Source organism: Bufo bufo, chromosome 9 (genome assembly GCF_905171765.1).
Source record: "Bufo bufo chromosome 9, aBufBuf1.1, whole genome shotgun sequence".
Taxonomy (NCBI): domain Eukaryota; kingdom Metazoa; phylum Chordata; class Amphibia; order Anura; family Bufonidae; genus Bufo; species Bufo bufo.
This window is the reverse complement of record NC_053397.1, coordinates 138,237,262-138,265,092: the sequence shown is the minus strand read 5'-3', so window position 1 is coordinate 138,265,092 and position 27,831 is coordinate 138,237,262. Positions and strand designations below refer to the sequence as shown.

The 27,831-nt window shown below is 42.0% G+C and overlaps 1 protein-coding gene across 1 annotated transcript in view; it reads left to right on the top strand.

Moving 5' to 3' along the window:
• The window catches only part of ST13 (ST13 Hsp70 interacting protein), a 325,403-nt gene extending 312,370 nt beyond the window's left edge, over positions 1 to 13,033 (top strand). Inside the window, exons 11-12 of the mRNA XM_040406554.1 lie at positions 8,917 to 9,029; positions 12,719 to 13,033. Coding sequence (XP_040262488.1) covers positions 8,917 to 9,029; positions 12,719 to 12,847 — 242 coding nt within the window. The 3' untranslated portion in view covers positions 12,848 to 13,033. The remainder of the gene's footprint in view (positions 1 to 8,916; positions 9,030 to 12,718) is intronic.
• Positions 13,034 to 27,831: the final 14,798 nt, after the last annotated feature.

Here is a 27,831-nt window from a genome sequence, read left to right as displayed (position 1 = left end):
GGTAGCCTGACTGCCATTAGGTACCGAGATGAGATCCTCAGACCCCTTGTGAGACCATATGCTGGTGCGGTTGGCCCTGGGTTCCTCCTAATGCTGGACCTCATGTGGCTGGAGTGTGTCAGCAGTTCCTGCAAGACGAAGGCATTGATGCTATGGACTGGCCCGCCCGTTCCCCAGACCTGAATCCAATTGAGCACATCTGGGACATCACGTCTCGCTCTATCCACCAACGTCACGTTGCACCACAGACTGTCCAGGAGTTGGCAGATGCTTTAGTCCAGGTCTGGGAGGAGATCCCTCCGGAGACCGTCTGCCACCTCATCAGGAGCATGCACAGGCGTTGTAGGGAGGTCATACAGGCACGTGGAGGCCACACACACTACTGAGCCTCATTTTGACTTGTTTTAAGGACATTACATCAAAGTTGGATCAGCCTGTAGTGTGTTTTTCCACTTTAATTTTGAGGGTGACTCCAAATCCAGACCTCCATGGGTTAAAAAAATTAGATTTCCATTATTTTTTTTGTGTGATTTTGTTGTCAGCACATTCAACTATGTAAAGAACAAAGTATTTCAGAAGAATATTTAATTAATTCAGATCTAGGATGTGTTATTTTTGTGTTCCCTTTATTTTTTTGAGCAGTGTATTTGCGTTTACCCTGCACTTCATACCCTTTGTTATTTTGTTTCCTAACGTACTTTGCTTTCCCTATAGTGTATACCTAACTTAAACCTTTTGCCTTTTCCATAAGAACACTTATAATACAAAATGTAGTCCAAATGATAAGAAAACACATTTTCACATTTTAATTTAGAGATTGTTTTTTTTGGACATAGTCAAAATTGTTTTCTGTAGTAGCAGGACATCTATTTTTCTTTTATCATGTCATGTGTATGTCCAGTTTAGAGAGACATTTTTGTTATTTAATGTTGTGGCACATGGCTATAACAGTATTATTTTTGGGGATCTAACATGTGGGGCTTATGCTGATCCAGAAAATGTAAGCACACGGGTCCCTTCAATTTTTAATTGTAGATCAACCTTCATTGAAGTAAACGTGCCTCTGGTGTACTTCCCTACACAGCTGGGTTATTCTGTGGTCCAGTGGGGGTTCCAGCGGTTACCATACTTCAACTAGATTGCATTTTTGCAAAGCATGACCACGATGGCTATGGTTTTTGTCTTTTTTTTTATATAGTTGAGATATAAAAGAAAAAAAATATATATATATAAGAAAAAAGCAGAACACAATAAACGCGGGTGCAAGTCCTTATGGGGGCCTGAGACCAAGGTCCCAAGTACATATAGAAGAAAACAGGCAGCACTCCAGATTAGTAAAAAAAAAAGTGGATGGTTTATTCACCCATCTAGCAGCAACGTTTCAGCTCTCTCATTGGAGCCTTTGTCTAGCTGAATAACATGTGCATAGTGGCATACATAAATAGTGCAAACTATTTCATAATCACAGATCCATGATTAAGTAATAAAGTGCAAGTGCGTCAAGAATATAACGATATTAAAACTACAATTCATCTACAATCATGATTATATCCAAATTGATTGTGAACATCATCATATAAAGTGCATAACGTGATCAATACAGTGGAAATATCGATAAACATACATGATTACCAATCAGCGTATAAAGTGTACACGGTGCATAACAATCACAAGTTGATTAAAACCTTAAAAAAAACTTTGGTGGAGTCTGCTGGCGCCCGGAAGGGCGGTCTGCACATGCGCCGCTCCATGTGCTCTCACGAGACACGTAGTGATATAGGAGAATATGGGAACCACAATAAAGATGGCCGCTATCTATCTTTCTAGCAGGGCGCATGCTCATGCCCATACGGGCCGCAAGTTCCCTATACAGAATTGCAAAGACACACTCAAAGTGTCCAAAGCTCCGCAGATAAAAGCTGATCCGCAAACGGAGGATCGGCGGGTAACCACTAGTCTCCGTACCGGAATGTCTGTCAGGGGGGCATCATGGAGTATCAGACCGTATACACCTTACTGTCCAGAACTGTCAGCATATCCGCTCCATGTCAAAAATCCCACCGCATTAGGGATAGGCATCAGGGTATCACAATGATGTAATCCCGATTCCCTCCCTAAGCGGGGGGAGTCACGGATAGACTGCATCGGAGCACTACATAATATAATATGGTGAATGATCAATGGACAAACCAACCCGTCAGGAGCCAGTGTCACTCAAGTCCCATTGGGGGCTAGAGAGGCACCGAGTGACAGACAGGGATTGTCACTGTTCATAAATTCCAATTGGTATCCCAACCAAAAATGATTATTTTGTAACGTATAATAGTGGATAATTCCTCCAGATTTCACCAAACGTGACCATTCCTGACAATAGAGTCAAAATTGTTGTCCTACAAAAAAAGGGGTACACAGACATATAGCACATGTTGTTTTCCCTATAAAGGATACAAGTAAAGAGCACATGCATAACTGGTGACTAAATTACCCTGAATTCTACATTTAGACCCTGTGGCTTCAGAGTCCCTAGAGTATCCACTTGCCATCTGGGCCATTTGCCCCCTTCCTGACCAGGCCTAATTTTGCAAAACTGACATATCTCACTTTGTGGTAATAACTTTGGAACGCCTTTACTTATCCAAGTCATTCAGAGATTGTTTTCTCGTGACACATTGTACTTCATGATAGTCATAAATTTGAGTCAATATATTTCACCTTTATTTATGAAAAAATCCCAAATTTACCAAAATTTTTGAAAAATACGCAATTTTCTAAATTTCAAGTTCTCTGCTTTTAAAACAAAGTGATACCTCATAAAATATTTATTACTTAACATTCCCTATATGTCTACTTTTATGTTGGCATCATTTTGGAAATGTCATTTTATTTTTTTAGGACGTTAGAAGGCTTAGAAGTTTAGAAGCAATTGTTCAAATTTTTAAGAAAATTGCCAAAATCCACTTTGAGGACCAGTTCAGGTCTGAAGTCACTTTGTGGGGCCTACATACTGGATACACCCCATAAATGACCCCATTGTAGAAACTACACTCCTCAAGTTACTTAAAACCGATTTTACAAACTTTGTTAACCCTTTAGGCGTTCCACAAGAATTAAAGGAAAATGGAGATCAAATTTAAAAATTTTACTTTTTTGGAAGATTTTCCATTTTAATCCAATTTTTTCTTTAACACATCGATGGTTAACAGCCAAACAAAACTCAATATTTATTACCCAGATTCTGCGGTTTACAGAAACACCCCACATGTGGTCATAAACTGCTGTATGGGCACACGGCAGGGCGCAGAAGAAAAGGAACTTCACATGGTTTTTAGATGCCATGTCCCATTTGAAGCCCCCTGATGCACCCTTACAGTAGAAACTCCCAAGAAGTGATCCCATTTTGGAAACTAGTGGATAAGGTGCCAGTTCTATTGCTACTATTTTTGGGTACATATGATTTTTTGATCATTCATTATAACACTTTATGGGGCAAGGTGACCAAAAAATTGGTTGTTTTAGCACAGTTTCTATTTATTTATTTATTTTTACAGCGTTCACCTGAGGGGTTCAGTCAAGTGACATTTTTATAGAGCAGATTGTTACGGACGTGGCGATACCTAATATGTATACTTTTTCTTATTTATTAAAGTTTTACACAATAATACCATTTTTGAAACAAAAAAAATATGTTTTAGTGTCTCCATGTTTTAAGAGCTATAGTTTTTTTATTTTTTGAGAGATTTTCTTATGTAGGGGCTCATTTTTTGCGGGATGAGGTGACTTTTATTGGTACCATTTTGTGGGACATACGCATTTTTGATCACTTGGTGTTGCACTTTTTGTGATGTAAGGTGACAAAAATTGCTTGTTTTGACTTTTTTTTTTTACGGTGTTCACGCGAGGGGTTAGGTCATGTGATATTTTTATAGAGCTGGTTTTTACGGACGCGGCAATACCAAATATGTCTATTTTATTTTTTTGATTTTTAACATATTTTCTTTTTATTCCTTACTTGGGGAATTTTTTTTTTTTTTACGTGTGAAACCTTTTTACATTTTTTTTTTTTTTTACACTTTTCGTCCCCCATAAGGTCATACAAGACCTCTGGGGGACATAGTAGCCCCAGTTACAGGAGAAATGCACCCCCCAGAGAGGCTGTACAGCCTCAGTGCAGGGCTGATCGAGGTCTCTGAAAGACCTCACACAGCTCCTGCACTCTCCGGTCCTGGCGGTCACATGACCGCCGGGCCGGAACAGGAAGAGCATAGCGCTTCCTGCTCTGCATACACAGCGCTCGGTGAGCGCGGTGTATGCAGCGATCCAGAAGGCAGGGACACCTGGGCACTGTCCCTGCCTTCTCTTAGGGTTGCCCTGCTGTCACTGACCCAATCAGCAGCTGCGCGATTAGCGTGCAGCTGCATTTTCTGAACGGACGTTCTGGAACGTCCATTCAGAAATAGAGAACCATCTCCCGGACGTTTATATCCTATGGGCGGACGGGAGGTGGTTAAAAATCCAAAAAAGTTCTCTTTAATAATTTGGTCCTGTCACCACCTCGTATCAGAAGAGGTATCTGTTCCAAAATTCTAAACCGTAAATCCCTTTCAGAGTGTTTAGCCTCAGTGAAATGTTTTGATACGGGAAGATCCATTTTTTGTTTCCTAATGGAATACCTATGTTGGTTGAGTCGGGTTTTTAAGTCCCAAGTAGTTTCACCTATGTATAGGAGATGACAAGGGCAAATCAACAAATAAATAACATGGGGCATGTTAGATATTGTTTGATTTTAATCATTTGACCAGAAACCGGGTGAACAAATGAATCACCCCGTAACACCCAATCAGGTTACAATTTACACAGTTATAACATGGGAAACAACGTGACTCATCCAAAGTTTAAGGTTTTAGGGTACTTTCACACTTGCGGCAGGACGGATCAGACAGGCTGTTCACCATGTCGGATCCGTCCTGCCGCAAGTGTGAAAGTACCCTTAATCAACTTGTGATTGTTATGCACTGTGTACACTTTATTCGTTGATTGGTAATCATGTATGTTTATCGATATTTCCACTGTATTGATCACGTTATGCACTTTATATGATGATGTTCACAATCAATTTGGATATAATCATGATATTAGATGAATTGTAGTTTTAATATTGTTATATTCTTGACGCACTTGCACTTTATTACTTAATCATGGATCTGTGATTATGAAATTGTTTGCACTATTTATGTATGCCACTATGCACATGTTATTCAGCTAGACAAAGGCTCCAATGAGAGAGATGAAACGTTGCTGCTAGATGGGTGAATAAACCATCCACTTTATTTCACTAATCTGGAGTGCTGCCTTTTTTTTTTATATATAGATAGATAGATATAGAGAGAGAGGGAAAAAAGGCAGCACTCCAAAAATATAAAATTAAAAAAACACTTTATTCACCTCAGTGGCAATGGCGACGTTTCGGCTCTGCACTAGAGCCTTTCTCAAGCAAAATAGCAGGACGTAGTGAACAATATATATACACCCACAACTGATTACGTCATGTCATGACGTGACAAATACAAAATTGGTGAGTTAACTCTATAGTGTCAAAATACAAAGGATAAAAACACCTCAAATCGAAAATTCCATGATAACAATAAAAAACTATTGCAACTAATTTCAAACATGATTAGTGAAATTGTATAAAGCATATGCATGTGACATATATGGATTTCATTCGCTTATATAGCTTCCAAACATCATATCTTTATGTAGCCCAAGTGCTGAAATAGTTAAAAAGTGACGTGTGCAGATACTTAGTGATGACAGCTGGAAGAACACTGAACCGATGAACCGCAATCCCGCACTTGCAACAATGTCTGCATTGGCGTGCACTAGAACTTACTGCGCATGCCGCGGTTTGCGTATGTAATCTATACATCATAATGACGAAGGAAGATCTCCTAGAGTGTGTGCAGACTGGTCTCTCACATCAAATCGCCATCTTGGAAGAGGTGTATGCCCACATAGCCAACTGACTAGATTATCGCGTAGGTCCAGATCTCCCACCGCAGGGCCTTTCTCATTCATACTTACATTCATACGGGCTATATAATATCGGATCAAAGCTAAAAACAACTGTTCACCGTCAAGCGAACATTCGTCACATAACACTGGGAAAGTCGAATGGATACCTGCATGATCATAACGCATCCATTACTATTATCCCTATGGATCCTTGCAAAGCCCTGGAGGGATCTCCCTCACACAATGCAACATATTATAGAGAAGCATAACACTGAGATCAATTCATATAATATTTGCGCAATCCGGGAACATACAGTCTAACACATGTAGATCATATATATTCGGAAATCGCAGGTACATCAGAGGGGGGAAACTGAGGGGGGAAACTGAGGGTCCTGTTTCAATTTTTGTTTTGCCCATTCTGCCAATTCAGTGCGCCGATCTGGGTCATCCTCGTTGAGATGCTGCAGTAGCTGTAGTTTGTAAGGGTGCCATTTGTGAGTAGCCAATATCCGCCGAAGGGATGTTCGACTAATGCCACTCTCCAGTGACATGCGGCGAGTGCTACGCTGTGGGCTCTTGCTGAATGAAGCTAGGACAGTCACTGATGTTTCTTCATTAGAGACAGATTTCATGCGTCCACATTTTGGCAAATCCAACACTGAACCAGTTTCACGAAACTTAGCAAGCAGTTTGCTAACTGTAGCATGGGAGATGGGTGGTCTCGTAGGGTGTCTTGCATTGAAATCTGCTGCAATGAACCGGTTACTGCGTTCAGACATCAACACAATTTCTATCTGCTCCTCACGTGTTAACCTCGGCGACATGTCAATGACTGTAAACAAAGAGAAACTTGTAAATAACTCATGAAAGAATAAAGTTACGTTAAAACCAAGCACACCATTGTTTTTCTTGTGAAATTCCCAATAAGTTTGATGTGTCACATGACCCTCTTCCTATTGAAAAAACAAAAGTTGGATTCAAAATGGCCGCCATGGTCACCACCCATCTTGAAAAGTTTCTCCCCTCACATATACTAATGTGCCACAAACAGGAAGTTTAATATCACCAACATTCCCATTTTATTAAGGTGTATCCATATAAATGGCCCACCCTGTGTGTATGTATGTGTGTGTATATATATATATATATATATATATATATATATATATATACACTCACCTAAAGAATTATTAGGAACACCTGTTCTATTTCTCATTAATGCAATTATCTAGTCAACCAATCACATGGCAGTTGCTTCAATGCATTTAGGGGGGTGGTCCTGGTCAAGACAATCTCCTGAACTCCAAACTGAATGTCAGAATGGGAAAGAAGGTGATTTAAGCAATTTGAGCGTGGCATGGTTGTAGGTGCCAGACGGGCCGGTCTGAGTATTTCACAATCTGCTCAGTTACTGGGATCTTCACGCACAACCATTTCTAGGGTTTACAAAGAATGGTGTTAAAAGGGAAAAACATCCAGTATGCGGCAGTCCTGTGGGCAAAAATGCCTTGTGGATGCTAGAGGTCAGAGGAGAATGGGTTGACTGATTCAAGCTGATAGAAGAGCAACGTTGACTGAAATAACCACTCGTTACAACCGAGGTATGCAGCAAAGCATTTGTGAAGCCACAACACGCACAACCTTGAGGCAGATGGGCTACAACAGCATCTCCACTACAAATAGGAAAAAGAGGCTACAATTTGTACGAGCTCACCAAAATTGGACTGTTGAAGACTGGAAAAATGTTGACTGGTCTGATGAGTCTCGATTTCTGTTGAGACATTCAAATGGTAGAGTCCGAATTTGGCGTAAACAGAATGAGATCATGTATCCATCTTCTGATGGCTACTTCCAGCAGGATAATGCACCATGTCACAAAGCTCGAATCATTTCAAATTGGTTTCTTGAACATGATAATGAGTTCACTGTACTAAAATGGCCCCCACAGTCACCAGATCTCAACCCAATAGAGCATCTTTGGGATGTGGTGGAACGGGAGCTTCTTGCCCTGGATGTGCATCCCTCTAATCTCCATCAACTGCAAGATGCTATCCTATCAATATGGGCCAACATTTTTAAAGAATGCTATCAGCACCTTGTTGAATCAATGCCATGTAGAATTAAGGCAGTTCTGAAAACAAAAGGGGGTCCAACACCGTATTAGTATGGTGTTCCTAATAATTCTTTAGGTGAGTGTATATAAACACACACACACGTGAAACTTGAAAAATTTGAAAATCGTGCAAAACTCCATTTATTTCAGTAATGCAACTTAAAAGGAATTGCATTAATGCAACTTAAAATTAGAATATTGTGAAAAGGTTCAATATTCTAGGCTCAAAGTGTCACACTCTAGTCAGCTAATTAATCCATACCTCCTGAGCAAAGGGTACCTGAGATTGTGACTTTGGGGTTTTCATAAGCTGTAAGCCATAATCATCCAAATTATAACAAAGGCTTGAAATATCTCGCTTTGCATGTAATTAGTCTATCTCCTATGTTAGTTTCACCTTTTTAAGTTGCATTACTGAAATTAACTTTGCACGATATTCTAATTTTCGAGTTTCGCCTGCATATATAAAGAACAAATAATGAGGCAGCACTCCAAAGAAGGTGAGGGTGATGGACCCGTCGACTGGGGTAATAAACGGGTCCATCACCCTCACCTTCTTTGGAGTGCTGCCTCATTATTTGTTCTTTGGACATTGCCTGTGGATTCATGCCTGGAATCCAGGAGGGATTGCACCCAATTTCACTTTTAAAGAGAATGTGCTGCTGTTTATTTGTGTGTATGTGTATATATATATATATATATATATATATATATATATATATATATATATAATACTGATTTCAAGTATGTTACTTTATAATAAATTCATATTTCACCTTTTATTATAGAGGGATTTCCAGGTGGGATGCCAGGTATGGCAGGAGGATTCCCTGGTGGCATGGCTGGAATGCCAGGAGTGAGTGAAATTCTCTCAGACCCAGAAGTGTTGACTGCTATGCAGGTAGGTGCTATATTGAGAGTGGCTTCATTCATGTAACAGGGCCAGGTGAGATGACGATGCAAGAACCTGACTTGGTCAATCAAGAAGGAAAGGAAGGGGCTGGCAATTAAAGCAAGAGAAGCATGAGTGCACGGAGTGGCTCAGGTCAGCCCACAGTGTACTTAACTGTTTAATTGGGTTTGGATTAAAAGTTATTTTTCTCCAGAATGAAGCAACAGATTGCTAAGTGTTGGGTCTTTAAAGGTGGTCCCTGCTCAGTAGCTGAGACGACACGATAGCTACCGGGTTACTGCCATTCTACAGAGCAGACTCCCAATGGCAGAGTCTGTGAGGGGGTTTTGGTTTCTAAATTTTTCTACCAAGTACTAAAACTTTTAAATTATCCATTCGCAAACCCACTATGATCTAAAAATGATATGACAACCTTATTTTGTGGATCAGTACAATTATGGTGATAAGAATCGGTTTTTATTTGTTTTACTACTTTTAAAAAAATAAGTACCTTTTGAAAATAATAATTTTCATTGCATCTCCATATTCTGACACCTATAACTTATTTTTATATATTTCCATATTGGTACCATTATGGAGGGAAAGAATGACCAGCAAATGGCATATTATGCTTTTTTGAAATTTTTTATTTTATTTTTTTTCTCCTTACAGCATTCACCACATAAGAAAAATATTATTATATTTTAATTGTTCGGACATGGGGAAACCTATTATGTTTATTTTTTTAACTGTTTATTCTTTTATGTAAAATTGGGAAAGGTGATGATTTGAATTTTCAATATAATTTTTAATTCCCTTTTGGGACTTGAACATGTAATCTTCTGATTGCTTGTACCATATACTGCTATAGAATACTATTGCAATCTATTGGATTTTTACGGGCTTTCTGTCAGGCCGTGTCCTGGGCACAGCTTTGCAGGCAGTTTACTATGATGGTCCTGGGAGCTTTCACAAGGTCACAGGCAGGGCCGTCTTTACCAAGGGGCAAAAGGGGCAGCTGCCCCGGGACCAGTTGCTCCTGGGGGGCCCAAGGCAGCTGCCTCTTGAGCCCTGCTAGCTACTGCCCCGGGTGTCAGGCTGTCAGCTACACAGGGGGTGCTGCCATGCCATGCCTGCCGACACTGAGTCCAGGCATCATGATCGTACTGTGTTAAAGTTGTGATCTAGGACCTTAATGACATCACCAGGTGACCAGTAACCTAGCAATTACTGGTCACATGGCTATGAGGTCATCACAGGTCCTATCAGGAGTGTTGCAGAAGTTAACTGTGGAGCTTTTTTGTGTGAAGATTACATCAGAAAAAGGTGACAGGGACTGTTATGTTAATATACTGTAAACTACTGTATAGTGGGGTGCTGTATACTGTGTGGGAGTCTGTATACTGTGGGGGCCTGTATACGGTGTGGGGGCCTGTATACTGTGTGGTGAGCTGTATACTGTGTGGTGAGCTGTATACTGTGTGGGGAGCTGTATACTGTGTGGGGAGCTGTATACTGTGTGGGGAGCTGTATACTGTGTGGGGAGCTGTATACTGTGTGGGGAGCTGTATACTGTGTGGGGAGCTGTATACTGTGTGGGGAGCTGTATACTGTGTGGGGAGCTGTATACTGTGTGGGGAGCTGTATACTGTGTGGGGAGCTGTATACTGTGTGGGGAGCTGTATACTGTGTGGGGCCTGTATACTGGGGGGGGGCTGTGTAGTGTGGGGGGGGGGGCTGTGTACTGTGGGGGGGGCCTGTATACTGTGTGTGGGGGGCCTGTATAGTGTGGGGGGCTATACTGCTGTACTGTATACTGTGTGGGACTGTATAGTGTGGGGGGCTGTATCGTGTATAGTTTGGGGTGCTGTATACGGTGAGGTGTTTTATACTGTGGGGTGCTGTATACTGTGGGCTGCTATACTGCTCTACTATATACTGTGGGGTACTGTATAGTGTGGGGTGCTATACTGCATACTGTGTGGTGCTGTATACTATAGGGTGCTATACTGCATACTGTGGGGTGCACTGTAACACTAGGGTGAGCCGAGCCCTGGTCTCCTTCCTGCAGAGCGGTGCCGACTTCCAGCCTGAGCCCAGCTGCCCAGAGCACTGATCCTGAGCCGCTGGAGTCTTCAGAACTGGAAGTATTTACAGTCATTAACTGTACTCTACCAGATGTGTGGATTTTTTGTGTGTGTGTTGTGGTGGAGGGCGTGCTTGCATGCTAAGGTGTGGGAAGGCGGGATCCAGGGGGCCCAAGTAAATTTTTGCCCAGGGTCCAATCAATATTAAAGACGGCCCTGGTCACAGGATATGATAGCAATGGATCGGAGGACAGAGGGAGCCCCGACGTTGACTGCAGTATCTGAGGGGCTTAAATGACCTGGATGGGAGTTGGCTTCAATCCCAGTTATTGTGACTTATCTGCTGTATTATAAACCGGCACTCGCCACATATGGCGCCAGTTCTATACATTGCAAATGACCTACAAGTCATTTCGGATTACGTGCTACATCTGGTCCAGTGCTGTGTGCTTGTCCCAAGGCTAGAATTGGTCACAGTCAGGCCCTGAGAGCTTTCTATCATTAAAGGGGTTGTCTCACGTCAACAAATACCATTTATTATGTAGAGGAAGTTAATACAAGGCACTTTCTAAAGTATTGTTATTATCCATATTGCTTCCTTTGCTGGCTGGATTAATTTTTACATCACATTATACACTGCTTGTTTCCATGGTTAAGACTAGAGATGAGTGGTTCCAAGTTACCACTTGGAACCGAACCAGAGTTCGGGAAATGTTTTTTTACAGTACAAATTTATTTATGGAGTTATTGCGCGGTCTCGCGAGACTTCACGAAGCAATAACTGCGGCTCATCGGAGCCAATACAGTCTAATACTGAACTGAGCTCCTGCTCCTTACAGTATTAGAACAAAGTTTTATGGTGGCCCGGAACTTGGGACCGAACATAGGCTAGTGCTTTTTCCTATTGCGTACAAGCACGGCCACCACTGATGGATTTCAGGGTGGTCGTAACCATGGAAATGAACAATGTAGAATGTGACCGAAAAATGAATCCAGGAAGCAATATGGATATTAACAATATATTAGTAAGTGCCTTGTATTAACTTTCTGTACATGAAAAATGCAATTTGCTTAGGTGACCCAAACCCTTTAAATTTCCCCTCCCACTAATTACAAAGAGATGGTGATCCTATCCAAGTCTAAGGACTCATGCACATGACCGTTGTTGTTTTTGCGGACACTGGCCATGTGTGTTCCTCATTTTGCGGAACAGAATGTCTGGCCCTCTGTAGAACTGTCCTATCCTTGAACATCACATGTTCTATTTGTTTGCGGGGCCGCGGAATGAACATATGGATAACGGGCGGCACGCTGTCTTTTGCGCCTCTATTGAAGTGAACTGATCCACATCCAACCCGGAAAAAAATGCAGATCTGATGCAGATAAAAAAAAAACATGATTGTATGCATGAGGCCTAAATAGCAGAGCTAAAAACAGATCTGGAGTCGGTGGAATATTTCAGGATTACATTTTTATATAAGGGTAGTCAAATAGAATGTTTTATATTAAAACCTGGTTTAAATGTTTTCAGATGATACAAAGCTTTTCATTATGTGATCAATAATAGTAAAGCAATAATAATTGTGATATTGTTTTTTTGCCCCCAAACAGGATCCAGAGGTGATGGCTGCATTTCAAGATGTAGCCCAAAACCCAGCCAACATATCAAAATATCAGAGCAACCCAAAAGTGATGAATTTGATAAGCAAACTATCTAGTAAATTTGGAGGAAGCGCATAGCTTACAGGAGATGTTTAAACATTGTGTTGAAGAATCATAAAATTATCATGAACAGTTTCATGTTCTGCTGACTGTTGTCCTCTAATCTTTTCCTCCTTTTGAAATGGCATAAATATTGTCTTACAGCCAACACCTGTTAAAACATATATTACTTTCTTAAATGGATTTATAAATTTCAGAGACAACAAATTCTGCCAGTTTTTTTCCTACATTAACTTTCCTTCAATAACTGGACATTTTGACAATAAAAAAAGCCATTCCTCCTAGCAATATCCGATTTTCTGTATAATAAAACAATGAAATGTAAATATTTTGTAGGTCTACTGTTATAAACTAGTAGATGGCCAGTCCCAGGACCGTGACATGCATACACTTAAGGGTGGAGTTCTTGTCCTAGGACAATGACTGCAATTTATGTATATATATATATCCATCCATGCTCACCAAAATTACTTAGGAATAATAGTGCACTGGGACTGGATGACGTATCCTTCTCCACCGTTCCCCCTCCCCAGCATTTCAATGGATGAGCTGAATTCAGCAGGAGCCGCTCTGCACTGGGCCACTTATGAGAGACGAGCATCCTCTCCCCTCCTGCTTAGGCAGCAGGAACCACTTGGCACAGGAGCCACTAAAGCATGGAACCCCTTGTGCTTGCTAGCAGCCACATCACATTGTACTTTCCTATACAGCATTTCAATGTGGGCAATGAATGGAGTAGGAACCATTGCGCACAGAAGTCGGTGAGCACCCCCACTGCATCTTGGCTTCGTACCGTACACATCATGCTGTACATCCCTGTATAGGTCTTTGATGTGGAGACTGAATGCAGCAGGAGCAGCTAGCTACAGGTTGGTGAAGCAGCGGAACCAAAGGCGTATATTAGTGTCGTGGGGGACACTCTCCACTACACAGCATAGTGGAGTGAGTTTGGATGAGACTGCTTCCTTCCACCCACTTGGTACAACGTCACACTGTACATTTGTCTACAGAGTTTCTATGTGGGTGCTGACTGTGAGTGTAGCAGGAGCTGCTCTCTGCTGCACTGGTGAGTGGGTGGCGTGGAATCGTTCCCCATCAACCCCCCACCCCCCAGCTGGTGAGTGCTTGCCACAGTGTTCTATCCTGTATAAACAATATAGTGTCAAGTCCTCCTGTATTGGCCAACATATGTAAATGCATTAGTGTATTATTTGGTCATCCATCAGGAAATCTTTTCAGATAGCAGATTCCACGTTATATTAGATCTCAAAAGTTAATACTTCCGTTTGAAATTTACTTATCCCATCTCCCTAATCTGGCATGGTATACGACTATTCCACAAATCTGGATGCACAGCCATAGCTGTGTCAAGGCAATCTTACTTTATTCAATTATTTCAGTTTAACAGGAACAAGTTGAGGCAGGGTCACATGAATACTGGCTGCCACTCCGGCATGTGAATGGTCATATAGTTGCTGAATATCCTCCAATGGTATGTCATCCCAAGCTTTTAAATTGGACCTGTGGTTAAAAGGCTACTGCAGGGGTTTTATATTGATGACCTATGATAGGACATCAATATCTAATCTGCAGGTGTTTGACACCCTGCACCCCTGCTGATCATCTGTTTGAAGAGGAGGCAGCACTCCATTTAAGCTCTGCTTCCTGTTAATTACACTGCCTGTCATCTCGGAAGTGAGTGGGATTACAGGTACTCACTCCATTCACTTGAATGGAGAAAGAAATTGTAATTGCAATACGTTGCCGCTGCAAGGGAGAAGATGCGTAGTGCAATGAAGAGGAAGCTGTTCTCGCATGGCGTACCATCTCCTCTTCATACATCGGCAGGGATACTGGCCGTCTGATCCATGTAGATCAGATATTGATGAACTATTGTGAGGATAGGACATCAATATAAAACACTTTCCCACCCCTTTCCCCGGTCATCTCTGACACCACATCCTGAGACTGATTTCCTCAGGTTTAAATCCCACCCCTCCCTTCCATCACTAGTGTTTTTCCTGTCCTATAGGGAAGAAGGCCAGAGAGGTGCATGAGGCTCACAAGGGGCCTACCTTAATAAAGAAGACACAGGCCGAGGTCGGCTCTCCCTCCTCTTATGGTAGCCTGGGCTCGGGTGCCAACAGTGGGTGACCACTGAAAGCATCCCCTGCGGCTGTCCGGGAGGACTTCATGCATGGAGGGAGTGATGGCAGCCGGAGCAATGCTGAGATGTGCTCCCTCCGGCTGGCGAAGTGTGACGTCAGGTGCTGGGGGTGGGCCGGACGTTGGGACGTCACTTCCGTGCACGGCAGGTCGCACGAGCATGAAAGACCCCGGTACCTGCATAATGGCGTCTGGACAACATGGATTTATCCTCAGGGATGAATACTTCATAATTGGTAGATGGGTGCAGTGTGAACATGCCGAGCTCTGGACCTGAGCCTGCACCAAACCAGGAAGTTGTGAGTAGCCTGGTATTAGGCCACTAGTGTATTGACGTGTTTAATCCTGGGTTGGCTGACCTTTCTCTCCCTTGCATGTTTCAGGGAGAAAATGATTCATCCTAAACTCCCAAAAAAAAAATGAAATGTAGAATATGTTAAGCGCTTACCCAGTGCCAGAATTAAGCCCTTATGTAAAGAATGTACTTTTAATGTTGTAAAGGGAGACTACACTAGTTTTCTTGAAGACATCAGGATTCTAATTAAGGAAGAAGTTCAGTCAGCACTTGCTTCCTGTGAGCCCGGCCCCTCTAAAAATCCTTCTCCTGTTATCTGCGATAGTCATATTCTGGTTTCTGACTGTGATATGCCTGGGGTTTCTGATAATGAAACGTATAAAAAAAAGTATGCTTCTTCTGATAAAGATAACAAATACAAGTGTTTTTGTTTAATCCGGAGGACATTGATGAGCTCATAAAAGCTATTGGAGCTACTATTCAGATGGAGGTGCCTAAAAAAAACTAATCAGTTCAAGGTGTAGCAGCAACTTGTGTAGCCAGGACACGCAAAATGTGTGTTTAGAACAGTTAGAAGTTCATCTAATTAACAAAACCCCTAAAGATACAATTTTAGAAAGTGTACTTTACTCAAAATGGCAACTAGTTTTCTAGAAGATGCCTTGGTCGAGACAGTCATACTTTCTGCATGTACAGTAGTGTTATCTAATACGACTAGACATGTTTTGTGATTTAAATCTTGGGCAGGAGACCTAATGTAAAAATAGGGTTCTCTCCCTACCCTTTCATGGCCAGTATGTATTCGGACCTGACCTGGATAAAATCCTAGAGATTGCCACTGACTGTAAAAAAGGTTTTCCGGAAGACACAGTTGGATCCAGGAGACAAATTTTTGTGGCTGTCAGTACCAATCAGAGCAGAAAAAGGACAAAGGTAAAACAGAAAGGTGGAGTTGTGGCAAGGGGGGTAAAGGAAGAAATGTCCTTTTCAACCCCAACAGGGGTGAATCTTCTTCCTTCACTTCAAAATAATGATGCCATCCAGGTAGCTCCTTTCTGAACACCTGGGAGCAAGTAACATCAAACTCTTGTCCTATAGGGAAGATGGCGCTGTAGTTTTTGTCCGGCCGCCTCTCGGCATGTTTTCCGTGCTGTGGCCGTTATTGTGAATGGGGCCGGAGTGGACTTCCGGTGGCTTGGTGGGCTAGTGTTAGCACGGAGCCTGCAGACTGTTCCCCTACTGGAACAGCCCGCCGGACCCTACTGTCGCAAGTGTGAAAGTAGCCTTAGAGTCCCCCCCCTTCCCAAAAATTCACTATAACTTATCTCCCTCCCTCTAAACAAAATACCTTAAACAAATGCATAAGAGATTTGTTAAAATTAGGGGCAATAGAACCGGTTTCAAAGAATCAGGAAGGCCAGGGCCATTACTCTCGCCTGTTCCTCATAAAAATACAAAAATAAGAGGAGATGTACAATACTATCATAAACTTAAAACCCCTAAACAAACACATTTATTATCAATGATTCAAAATGGAAACACTAAGAACAGGGAAATTGATAAAAAGACAAGCAGTAATAGCCTCCATTGATCTAAGGTAGTGGTGCACAACGTTTTGTGGATTGGGGGCCACATTGTCAGCCTGAACCAATGTAAAATAAAATTTTAAGGGATATTAACTACTGAAATACTCTATGGCAAATTGTACATACAGTATATCACATTCTAGTTACAGTTCCAGGACTCCCATCTAATGGGAGAAAACATAAGAAAATACATGTGAGCAACCACAAGACATACCATTCTGTACAGTCCCCAACCATCTGGGAACAGACATGTATCACATGTGGCCCCCAGGCCACAGGTTGTGCACCCCTGATCTAAGGGATGGGTATTATGTCCCTATCCACAAAAGTTCAAGGAATTTTCTTAGGTTTGCAATACAGATAGGGTATCACATCTAACATTACCAGTTTCAATGTCTTTCCTTTGGGATCTCCTCCGCACCAAGAATTTTTAACAAAATCATGGATGTTGTGGCAGCACTCAGACGGGAGGCAATCCTTGTCATCCCATATCTGGACAACCTTCTGGTATTGGCGGACAACCAAAATCAACTGTTATGTCATCTGCAGATAGTCTTGACCCATCTTCAGTCCCTGGGATGGATCATTAACTGGGAAAAATCCAGTTTAACACCAAACAGCCGAAAGACCCTCCTAGGGATTTTACTTGATTCCTACTCCCAGAGGTCATTTCTTCCACCCCACAAGTAACAACATTTACAGTCCCAGGTAAAGTCCAGGAAAATAACTTTCTGTTCTATCAGGGCAGCCATGAAAACATGCTTCTTGCTTGTGGGCCAATGAGAAGGCTGCACTATCTTTGTCAGAGCTTAGCAACATTCCTAGCAACCAATTGGAAAGTTGCCTACCCCTTTACTATATAAGAAACTCCCCAACAGCCATTTTCTGCATTTTTTTTTTTTTTTGCAGTTCTGAGAGAGAGAGCAGTGACATTGCTGTGCTCTGTGCTTTCATCTGGATCCTAGTCCTTATCCAATTACATTAGATAGTTAGTTTGCTCATATACTGTATATAATACAGATAGCTAGTGGGAGATAGTCAGTGTAGGTTAGATAGTGATATAGTGTAGCTGATAGGTTCCAGTACAGGGTGTTCGGTAGTGTGATAGGACTTAGTGTTTCTCTGCTGTCCATACATACATGCTACATACATAGTGCTGTGATGTCACAACAATACTTAGTGCACCAATCAGTAATATCTACTCAGACCTGATAAAATGTGAAGTTGCAAGTATTGGGCAAAAAATATGCACATCATTAGTGCCGATTTGCACAATCTCGAAAATAACTGGAGATCACGAATTCGCGAATATTATGCGAAAAATTCACAAAAAAGAATATTGCCTATGCCGCTCATCACTACTCATTATGAGACAGGAGACCTCAAATTTCAGAGAACTTCAAAATATTTGGGAAGTCCTGAAGGTAACAGCAGATATAACGAAAAAACGTCATATTCTGATACATTCTGACAATTCAACAGCACTGTCCTTCATACAACATCAGGGAGCAATAAGACATACTCTGCTGCAAAATCTGTTAGACAAAATATTTTTGTGAGCAGAAAAAAATATATAATCTCAATCTCCACAGTACATCTGAAGGGATCCTTAAATGAGAAAGCGGATTGTCTAATCCATCATAACCTAGATCCTGGGGAATGGTCACTATGTCCAGAAGTATTTCAGATGATAACGGAGCAATGGGGGGGGGGCAGTCCACCAATGGATCTCTTCGCCTCTCAGAAAAATTGCCAAGTAGATGTGTTCTTTTCCATCAACCCCCAGGGACTCCCCAGCAGAAGTGGATGCCTTCAATCAGGATTGGACATCTCATCTATTATATGCCCTCTCTCCCATTCCATTGATTCCCAGGGTCCTTCAAAAATTTTGGAGAGAAAAGTGTACATTGATCCTAGTGGCCCCCTTCTGTCCCAAAAGTACTTGGTTCGCCCTATTGAAATCACTCAGCCTAGAGGATCCCATTCTCCCTCTGAGGTCGGACCTTCTGTCTCAGGGACCCATTTGCATCCCGATTTTAAAATCCTGAAAATTTCAGCTTGGATTCTCGGGAATCTATCCTATTAAAATTAGGGTTATCTGAAAGAGCAGTAGACACCCTACTACTTAGTAGAAAATCAAATACCAACAAAGCATACTTTGAGATCTGGAAAAAAAAATTCTTCCTGGTGTGGGGAGAGATTTGATCAGTTTAAGGCCTCTTGCACACACATTTTTTTTTCCCGTTTACATTGCGTTTTTTGCGTTCCGTATATGGACCATATACCGGAACCATTCATTTTAATGGATCCACAAAAAAAACGGAAGGTACTCCATATGCCTTCCGTTTCCATAATTTTGTTTTTCCGCTCTGTTTAAAGATAGAACATGTCGTAATATTGTCCGCATAACGGACAAGGGTAGTACTGTTCTATCAGAGGCCAGTTGTTCCGTTCCGCAAAAAACTGAATGCACACGGACGTCATCCAGATTTTTTGCAGACCTCAAAATACTGAAAGAGCCATACGGTCGTGTGCAAGAGGCCTAAACCTAACATTACTATGATCTTAGATTTCCTTCAAGATGGATTCGATTTGGGACTCTCTCCTAATACCCCAGAGTCCAAGTCTCAGGCTTAGGTGCCTTGTATAACACCAGCCTAGTGGAAATTCCTTGGGTAGCTAGGTTTTTAACCCTTTCGCTACCAGCACTGTACATGTATGGCACTAGAGTGATGGATAAACCTGGCTCGTGGGTCTCCGCTGTTTCAAACAGCAGACAACTGTAGCTAATGACCATGACTGCAATAATGCCAATCGCGGTCATTAAAGCCTTTTAGATGCTGTGAACAACTGTCATCACAGCATCTAAAAGGAAAAAAATAAAAAAAACTGAAGCGCATATTGGAGCTGCAATTCTTATTTTGGCCAGCAGGTGGGAGGCCAACATAAATGAGCAATTCAAGTATTATCATGGTTCTTTATGAAAGATAATATAGAATAAAAAAACTTTTGTGAGTCTTGTAGCCTCAAACGCTGGCTACAAAAGCATGACAAAAATATATATAAAAATTTTAATCGCCCCCTTTTCCGTAGAATAAAAAATAAATACATAAATAACAAAAATATATATATAAACATCATGGACATCACCACGTCCCAAAAGCCCATACTATTAAAATATTTTTCGCGAATGGCGTAACGGAAAAAGGGTCAAAATGGCCGATTTGCCACTTCTTTTTATCGCTTCTCTTACCCCAAAAAATTTAATAAAATGTGATCAAAAAGTCACACGCTCCATAATGGTATCGATAAAAACTACAGTGTCCTGCGAAAAATTAGCCCCCACACAGCTCAGTAGACATGAGTATAAAAGAAGAAAGTTATGGGGGTCAGAATATAGTTATAAAAAAAAAAAATGTAAACCATTTTTATTATCTTCTTAAGGACCAGGCGATTTTTTGCAAATCTGACCAGTGTCAATTTAAGTGGTGATAACTTTAAAATGCTTTTACTTATCCAGGCCATTCTGAGATTGTTTTTTCGTCACATATTGTACAGTCGTGGCCAAAAGTTTTAGGAATTACATAAATATTGGAAAAGTTGCTGCTTAAGTTTTTATAATAGCAATTTTCATATACTCCAGAATGTTATGAAGAGTGATCAGATGAATTGCATAGTCCTTCTTTGCCATGAAAATTAACTTAATCCAAAAAAAAACTTCATTGCTGTCATTAAAGGACCTGCTGAGATCATTTCAGTAATCGTCTTGTTAACTCAGGTGAAAATGTTGACGAGCACAAGGCTGGAGATCATTATGTCAGGCTGATTGGGTTAAAATGGCAGACGACATGTTAAAAGGAGGGTGATGCTCAAAATCATTGTTCTTCCATTGTTAACCATGGTGACCTGCAAAGAAACGCGTGCAGCCATCATTGCGTTGCATAAAAATGGCTTCACAGGCAAGGATATTGTGGCTACTAAGATTGCACCTCAATCAACAATTTATAGGATCATCAAGAACTTCAAGGAAAGAGGTTAAATTCTTGTTAAGAAGGCTTCAGGCCGTCCAAGAAAGTCCAGCAAGCGCCAGGATCGTCTCCTAAAGAGGATTCAGTTGCGGGATCGGAGTGCAACCAGTGCAGAGCTTGCTCAGGAATGGCAGCAGGCAGGTGTGAGCGCATCTGCACGCAGAGTGAGGCGAAGACTTTTGGAAGATGGCCTGGTGTCAAGAAGGCAGGCAAAGAAGCCACTTCTCTCCAAAAAAAACATCAGGGACAGATTGATCTTCTGCAGAAAGTTTGGTGAATGGACTGCTGAGGACTGGGGCAAAGTCATATTTTCTGATGAAGCCTCTTTCCGATTGTTTGGGGCATCTGGAAAAAGGCTTGCACGGAGAAGAAAAGGTGAGCGCTAGCATCAGTCCTGTGTCATGCCAACAGTAAAGCATCCTGAGACCATTCATGTGTGGGGTTGCTTATCATCCAAGGGAGTGGGCTCACTCACAATTTTGCCCAAAAACACAGCCATGAATAATGAATGGTACCAAATCACCCTCCAACAGCAACTTCTTCCAACAATCCAGCAACAGTTTGGTGAAGAACAATGCATTTTCCAGCACGATGGAACACCGTGCCATAGGGCAAAAGTGATAACTATGTGGCTCGGGGACCAAAACATTGACATTTTGGGTCCATGGCCTGGAAACTCCCCAGATCTTAATCCCATTGAGAACTTGTGGTCAATCCTCAAGAGGCGGGTGGACAAACAAAAACCCACTAATTCTGACAAACTCCAAGAAGTGATTATGAAAGACTGGGTTGCTATCAGTCAGGAATTGGCCCAGAAGTTGATTGAAAGCATGCCCAGTCGAATTGCAAAGGTCGTGAAAAAGGGCCAACACTGCAAATACTGACTCTTTGCATAAATGTCATGTAATTGTCGATAAAAGCCTTTGAAACGTATGAAGTGTGTGTAATTATATTTCACTACATCACAAACAACTGAAACAAAGATCTAAAAGCAGTTTAGCAGCAAACTTTGTGAAAACTAATATTTGTGTCATTCTCAAAACTTTTGACCACGACTGTACTTCATGACACTGGTAAAATGGAGTAAAAAAAAATTCATTTCTATTTATAAAAAAATACCAAATTTTGAAAAATTTGCAAATTTCCAAGTTTCAATGTCTCTACTTCTATAATACATAATAATACCTACAAACAGTTATTACTTTACATTCCCCATATGTCTACTTCATGTTAGGATCATTTTGGGAATGACATTTTATTTTTGGGGAACGCTACAAGGCTTGGAAGTTTAGAAGCAAATCTTGAAATTAAGAATCAGTTCAGGTCTGAAGTCACTTTGTGAGGCTTACATAATAGAAACCACCCAAAAATGACCCCATTCTAGAAACTACACCCCTCAAGGTATTCAAAACTGGTTTTACAAACGTTGTTAACCCTTTAGGTGTTCCACAAGAATTAATGGAATAGAGAGATACTATTTAAAAATTTGACATTTTTGGCAGATTTTCCATTTTTTTATTTTTTTCCAGTTACAAAGCAAGGGTTAACAGCCAAACAAAACTCAATATTTATGGCTCTGATTCTGTAGTTTACCGAAACACCCCATATGTGGTCGTAAACCGCTGTACGGGCACACTGCAAGGTGCAGAACGAAAGGAATGCCATACGGTTTTTGGAAGGCAGATTTTGCTGGACTGGTTTTTTGACACCATGTCCCATTTGAAGCCCCCCTGATGCACCCCTAGAGTAGAAACTCCAAAAAAGTGACCCCATTTTAGAAACTACAGGATAGGGTGGCAGTTTTGTTAGTACTAGTTTAGGGTACATATGATTTTTGGTTGCTCTATATTACACTTTTTGTGAGGCAAGGTAACAAGAAATGGCTGTTTTTGCACCGTTTTTTGTTATTTACAACATTCATCTGACAGGTTAGATCATGTGGTATTTTTATAGAGCAGGTTGCCACGGACGCGGCGATACCTAATATGTATACTATTTTTTTATTTATGTAATTTTACACGATTTGATTTTTGAAACAAAAAATCATGTTTTAGTGTTTCCATAGTCTGAGAGCCATAGTTTTTTCAGTTTTTGAGCGATTATCTTGGGTAGGGTATGATTTTTGCGGAATGAGATGACTGTTTGATTGCCACTATTTTAGGGTGCGTGTGACTTTTTGATCGCTTGCTATTACTCTTTTTGTGATGTAAGGTGACAAAGTGGCTTTTTTTTTTTACTTTTTTTTTCGCTATGCACCATGCACCTGAGGGGTTAGGTCATGTGATATTTTTATAGAGCAAGTTATTACGGACACGGCGATACCTAATATGTATACTTTTTTTATTTATGTAAGTTTTACACTATCATTTTTGAAACAAAAAAATCATGTATTAGTGTCTCCATAGTCTGAGAGCCATATTTATTTATTTTTTGGGCCATTGTTTCATGTAGGGGCTCATTTTTTGGTGACTGACTGGTACTATTTTGGCGTACATACGACTTTTTTGATTACTTTTATTACCTTTTTTGGGAAGTAAGGTGGGCAAAATTTCAATTTCATCATAGTTTTTAGTTTTTTATGGCGTTCACCATGCGGGGAAAGTAACATGACCGTTTTATAGATCAGGTCGTTACGGACGCGGTGATACGTGTAGGAATTTTTTTTTACCCAGACCCACTTGGTTCTTGAAGATCCAGTGGGTCTGATGTCTGTATAATACAATACAGTACACTATATAGTGTACTGTACTGTATTTTCACTTTACAAAGTCTGATCAGCACCATGGACAGCCGGACGCCTGTGAAGGCGTCCGGTTGCCATGGTAACCATCACTCGCTGACACAGCAGTGGGGGAGGGGGGTCCCCTCCCTCTCCCATCGGGGGCTGAAAAGGCACAGCAGCCCCCGATGGGAGAGGGAGGGCCCTCCCTCCCTGTTAACCTCTTCCATACAGCGGTCCCTACGGACTGCGGCATAGAAGGGGTTAAACGCCTGACATCTGTGCCAGCACATATGTCAGGCGTTTCAAGCAGAGTGTCAGCAATGTGCTCGGCCATCCTGAGAGAGGGGGTGGGCGGATGATCGCGTGCCTGCCTGCCCCCCCAGCACCGCCCTGATGATCGCGGCCCTCCCGCCCACAATAGTCTAAGTTGGTGAAGTGAAATGAGAAAAATATATAAATAAAACTATTGTTTAGAAATAGAAAACAGAAAATTGGCATGTGTGTATGTATTCACCCCTTTGTTAGAAAGCCCATAAAAAGCTCTGGTACAACCAGTTACCTTCAGAAGTCACATAAATAGTGAAATGATGTCTACTTGTGTGCAATCTAAGTGTCACATGATCTGTCATTACAAATACCTTTTTTTGTAAGGCCCCAGAGGCTGCAACACGTAAGCAAGAGGCATCACTAACCAAACACTGCCATGCAGATCAAGGAACTCTCCAAACAAGTAAGGGACAATGTTGTTGAGAAGTACAAGTCAGAGTTAGGTTATAAAAAAAATATCCAAATCTTTGATGATCCCCAGGAGCACTATCAAATCTATCATATCCAAATGGAAAGAACATGGCACAACAGCAAACCTGCCAAGAGACGGCCGCCCACCAAAACTCACGGACTGGCCAAGGAGTGCATTAATCAGAGAGGCGGCACAGAGCCGTAAGGTAGCCATGGAGGAGCTGCAGAGTGCCACAGCAGAGACTGGAATATCTGTACATAGGACAACAATAAGCTGTACACTCTATAGATTTGGGCTTTATGGCAGAGTGGCCAGAAGAAAGCCATAACTTTCTGCTAAAAACAAAAAGGCACGTTGTGATTTTGCGAAAAGGCATGTGGGAGACCTTTAAAATGTATGGAGGAAGGTGCTCTGGTCTAATGAGACTAAAATTGAACTTTTTGGCCATCAAAGAAAACACTATGTCTGGAGCAAACCCAACACATCACATCACCCAAAGAACACCATCAAAACATGGTGGTGTCAGCATCATGCTGTGGGGATGTTTTTCAGCAGCCGAGACTGGGAAACTGGTCAGAGTTGAGGCAAAGATGGATGGTGCTAAATACAGGGATATTCTTGAGCAAAACCTGTCCCACTGTGTGTGATTTGATGCTAGAACGGATGTTCACCTTCCAGCAGAACAATGACCCCAAACACACTGCTAAAGCAACACTTGAGTGGTTTAAGGGGAAACATGTAAATGTTTGGGAATGGCCTAGTCAAAGCCCAGATCTCAATCCAATAGAAAATCTGTGGTCAGACTTAAAGATTGCTATTCACAAGCGCAAACCATCCAACTTGAAGGAGCTGGAGCAGTTTTGCAAGGTGCAGCCTCTACCACAGTGTCTTTGAGTAAAGCTATGGCTCTTATTAAATCCTTTGGGGAACTTTCCTTCTATAAGCTTAAAGGGGTTCTGCACTTTGCTTAAACTGATGATCTAGCCTCTGGATAGATAATCAGCATCTGATCGGTGGGGGGCTGACACCCGGGACCCCTGCCAATCAGCTGTTTGAGAAGGCAGCGGCGCTCCAGCAGCGCCGCGGCCTTCTCATTGTTTACCGCTGGCCCAGTGATGTCACGACTAGTATCAACTTGCCTAGGCGGGGATAAGCTCCATTCAAGTGAACAGAGCTTAGTCCCGCCCAGGCCATTGATACTAGTCGTGACGTCACTGGGCCAGCGGTAAACAATGAGAAGGCCGCGGCGCTGCTGGAGCGCCGCTGCCTTCTCAAACAGCTGATTGGCAGGGGTCCCGGGTGTCAGCCCCCCACCGATCAGATGCTGATTATCTATCCAGAGGCTAGATCATCAGTTTAAGCAAAGTGCAGAACCCCTTTAAGCTTATAGAAGGAAAGTTCCCCAAAGGATTTAATAAGAGCCATAGCTTTACTCAAAGACACTGTGGTAGAGGCTGCACCTTTCAGAGAACTGATGGCTTGTGGACAGTCCCAAGCCATCAGTACTTCTCAAAAAATGCAGTACCAGCCCTGCACACGTCTGTTGAATAGAAGGTGGGCCAGTCCTTGAGCCTGTCTGTGTCTGCTAAAGTTCATGGCAGCGCTGACGTGTGGAAGTGTAACTACGGTCAACCACTATACACTCACCTAAAGAATTATTAGCAACACTGGTTCTATTTCTCATTAATGCAATTATCTAGTCAACCAATCACATGGCAGTTGCTTCAATGCATTTAGGGGGGTGGTCCTGCTCAAGACAATCTCCTGAACTCCAAACTGAATGTCAGAATGGGAAAGAAAGGTGATTTAAGCAATTTTGAGCGTGGCATGGTTGTTGGTGCCAGACGGGCCAGTCTGAGTATTTCACAATCTGCTCAGTTACTGGGATTTTCACACACAACCATTTCTAGGTTTTACAAAGAATGGTGTGAAAAGGGAAAAACATCCAGTATGTGGCAGTCCTGCGGGCGAAAATGCCTTGTGGATGCTAGAGGTCAGAGGAGAATGGGCCGACTGATTCAAGCTGATAGAAGAGCAACGTTGACTGAAATAACCACTCGTTACAACCGAGGTATGCAGCAAAGCATTTGTGAAGCCACAACACGCACAACCTTGAGGCGGATGGGCTACAACAGCAGAAGACCCCACCTGGTCTGATGAGTCTCTATTTCTGTTGAGACATTCAAATGGTAGAGTCCGAATTTGGCGTAAACAGAATGAGAACATGTACCCATCCTCTGATGGCTGCTTCCAGCAGGATAATGCACCATTTCACAAAGCTCGAATCATTTCAAATTTGTTTCTTGAACATGACAATGAGTTCACTGTACTAAAATGGCCCCACAGTCACCAGATCTCAACCCAATAGAGCATCTTTGGGATGTGGTGGAACGGCAGCTTTGTGCCCTGGATGTGCATCCCTCAAATCTCCATCAACTGCAAGATGCTATCCTATCAATATGGGCTAACATTTCTAAAGAATGCTATCAGCACCTTGTTGAATCAATGCCACGTAGAATTAAGGCAGTTCTGAAGGCAAAAGGGGGTCCAACACCGTATTAGTATGGTGTTCCTAATAATTCTTTAGGTGAGTGATATGTCCTTTACAGCCCACTGAGTAAATGTGGTTCCTGCCCAGCCATACCAGCAACTTGGCCAGGTGACGGCACTGCCACCTCAACATTCTCAAGCTGTGGGTCCTGCGCCAATGTCCTCCTCAGCCTTCACTGCAGGCACAATTTGGAGTGCTCCTCCAGCATACCACATGTGCAGGGCACGGTGGTGTCACACTGTTCTGCATCTACTTTGCCTGGGTGAACTGAGTCACACAGGAGAGGAACTGCTCCATGTCCTCCATCAAGAAATCAAATTCCGGCAGTCTCCTTGCCAACTGAAAATCTGAACCATGGTCACCAACAACAGGAAGAGCGTTGTGTCGGCGCTGCATCAAGGAGGGCTGAGGCATGCTCCCTGCATGGCGCACGTGTTTAATCTGGTTGTAAATCGGTTCTTGAAGTCTTCCACCCATCTGCAAGACATCCTGAAAATGGCCAGGAAACTGTGCATGCACTTCAGCCACTGTTACACTGCAAAGCACACCTTCTTGAGCTGAAAAAGCAGATTAGTGTTCCTTAACATCTCCTCATATGCAACTTTTCCACCTATTGGAACTCCACTCTCCACATGTTGGACCAATTATCGGAGCAGAGGAAGGCCTAAACGATTTCTTGAGGATGCAGGCAGACAGGAGCACTCCCCTGTGTAACTTTGATGTTATAGTGGAAAGAAAGAAAAAATAAATATCTTAAAAAGTAGAGGTGAAGGTATATATTAGGGACGTGTACCCTAAATATATAGGGTGTATTGGGCGCCAGAGGGTGGGGAGAACACCAAGTGGATAAAGCAGGATGGAAGATAAACACGGTTAAGGAGTTTTTACATGACTAAATTGACTGGTATTTTCTCT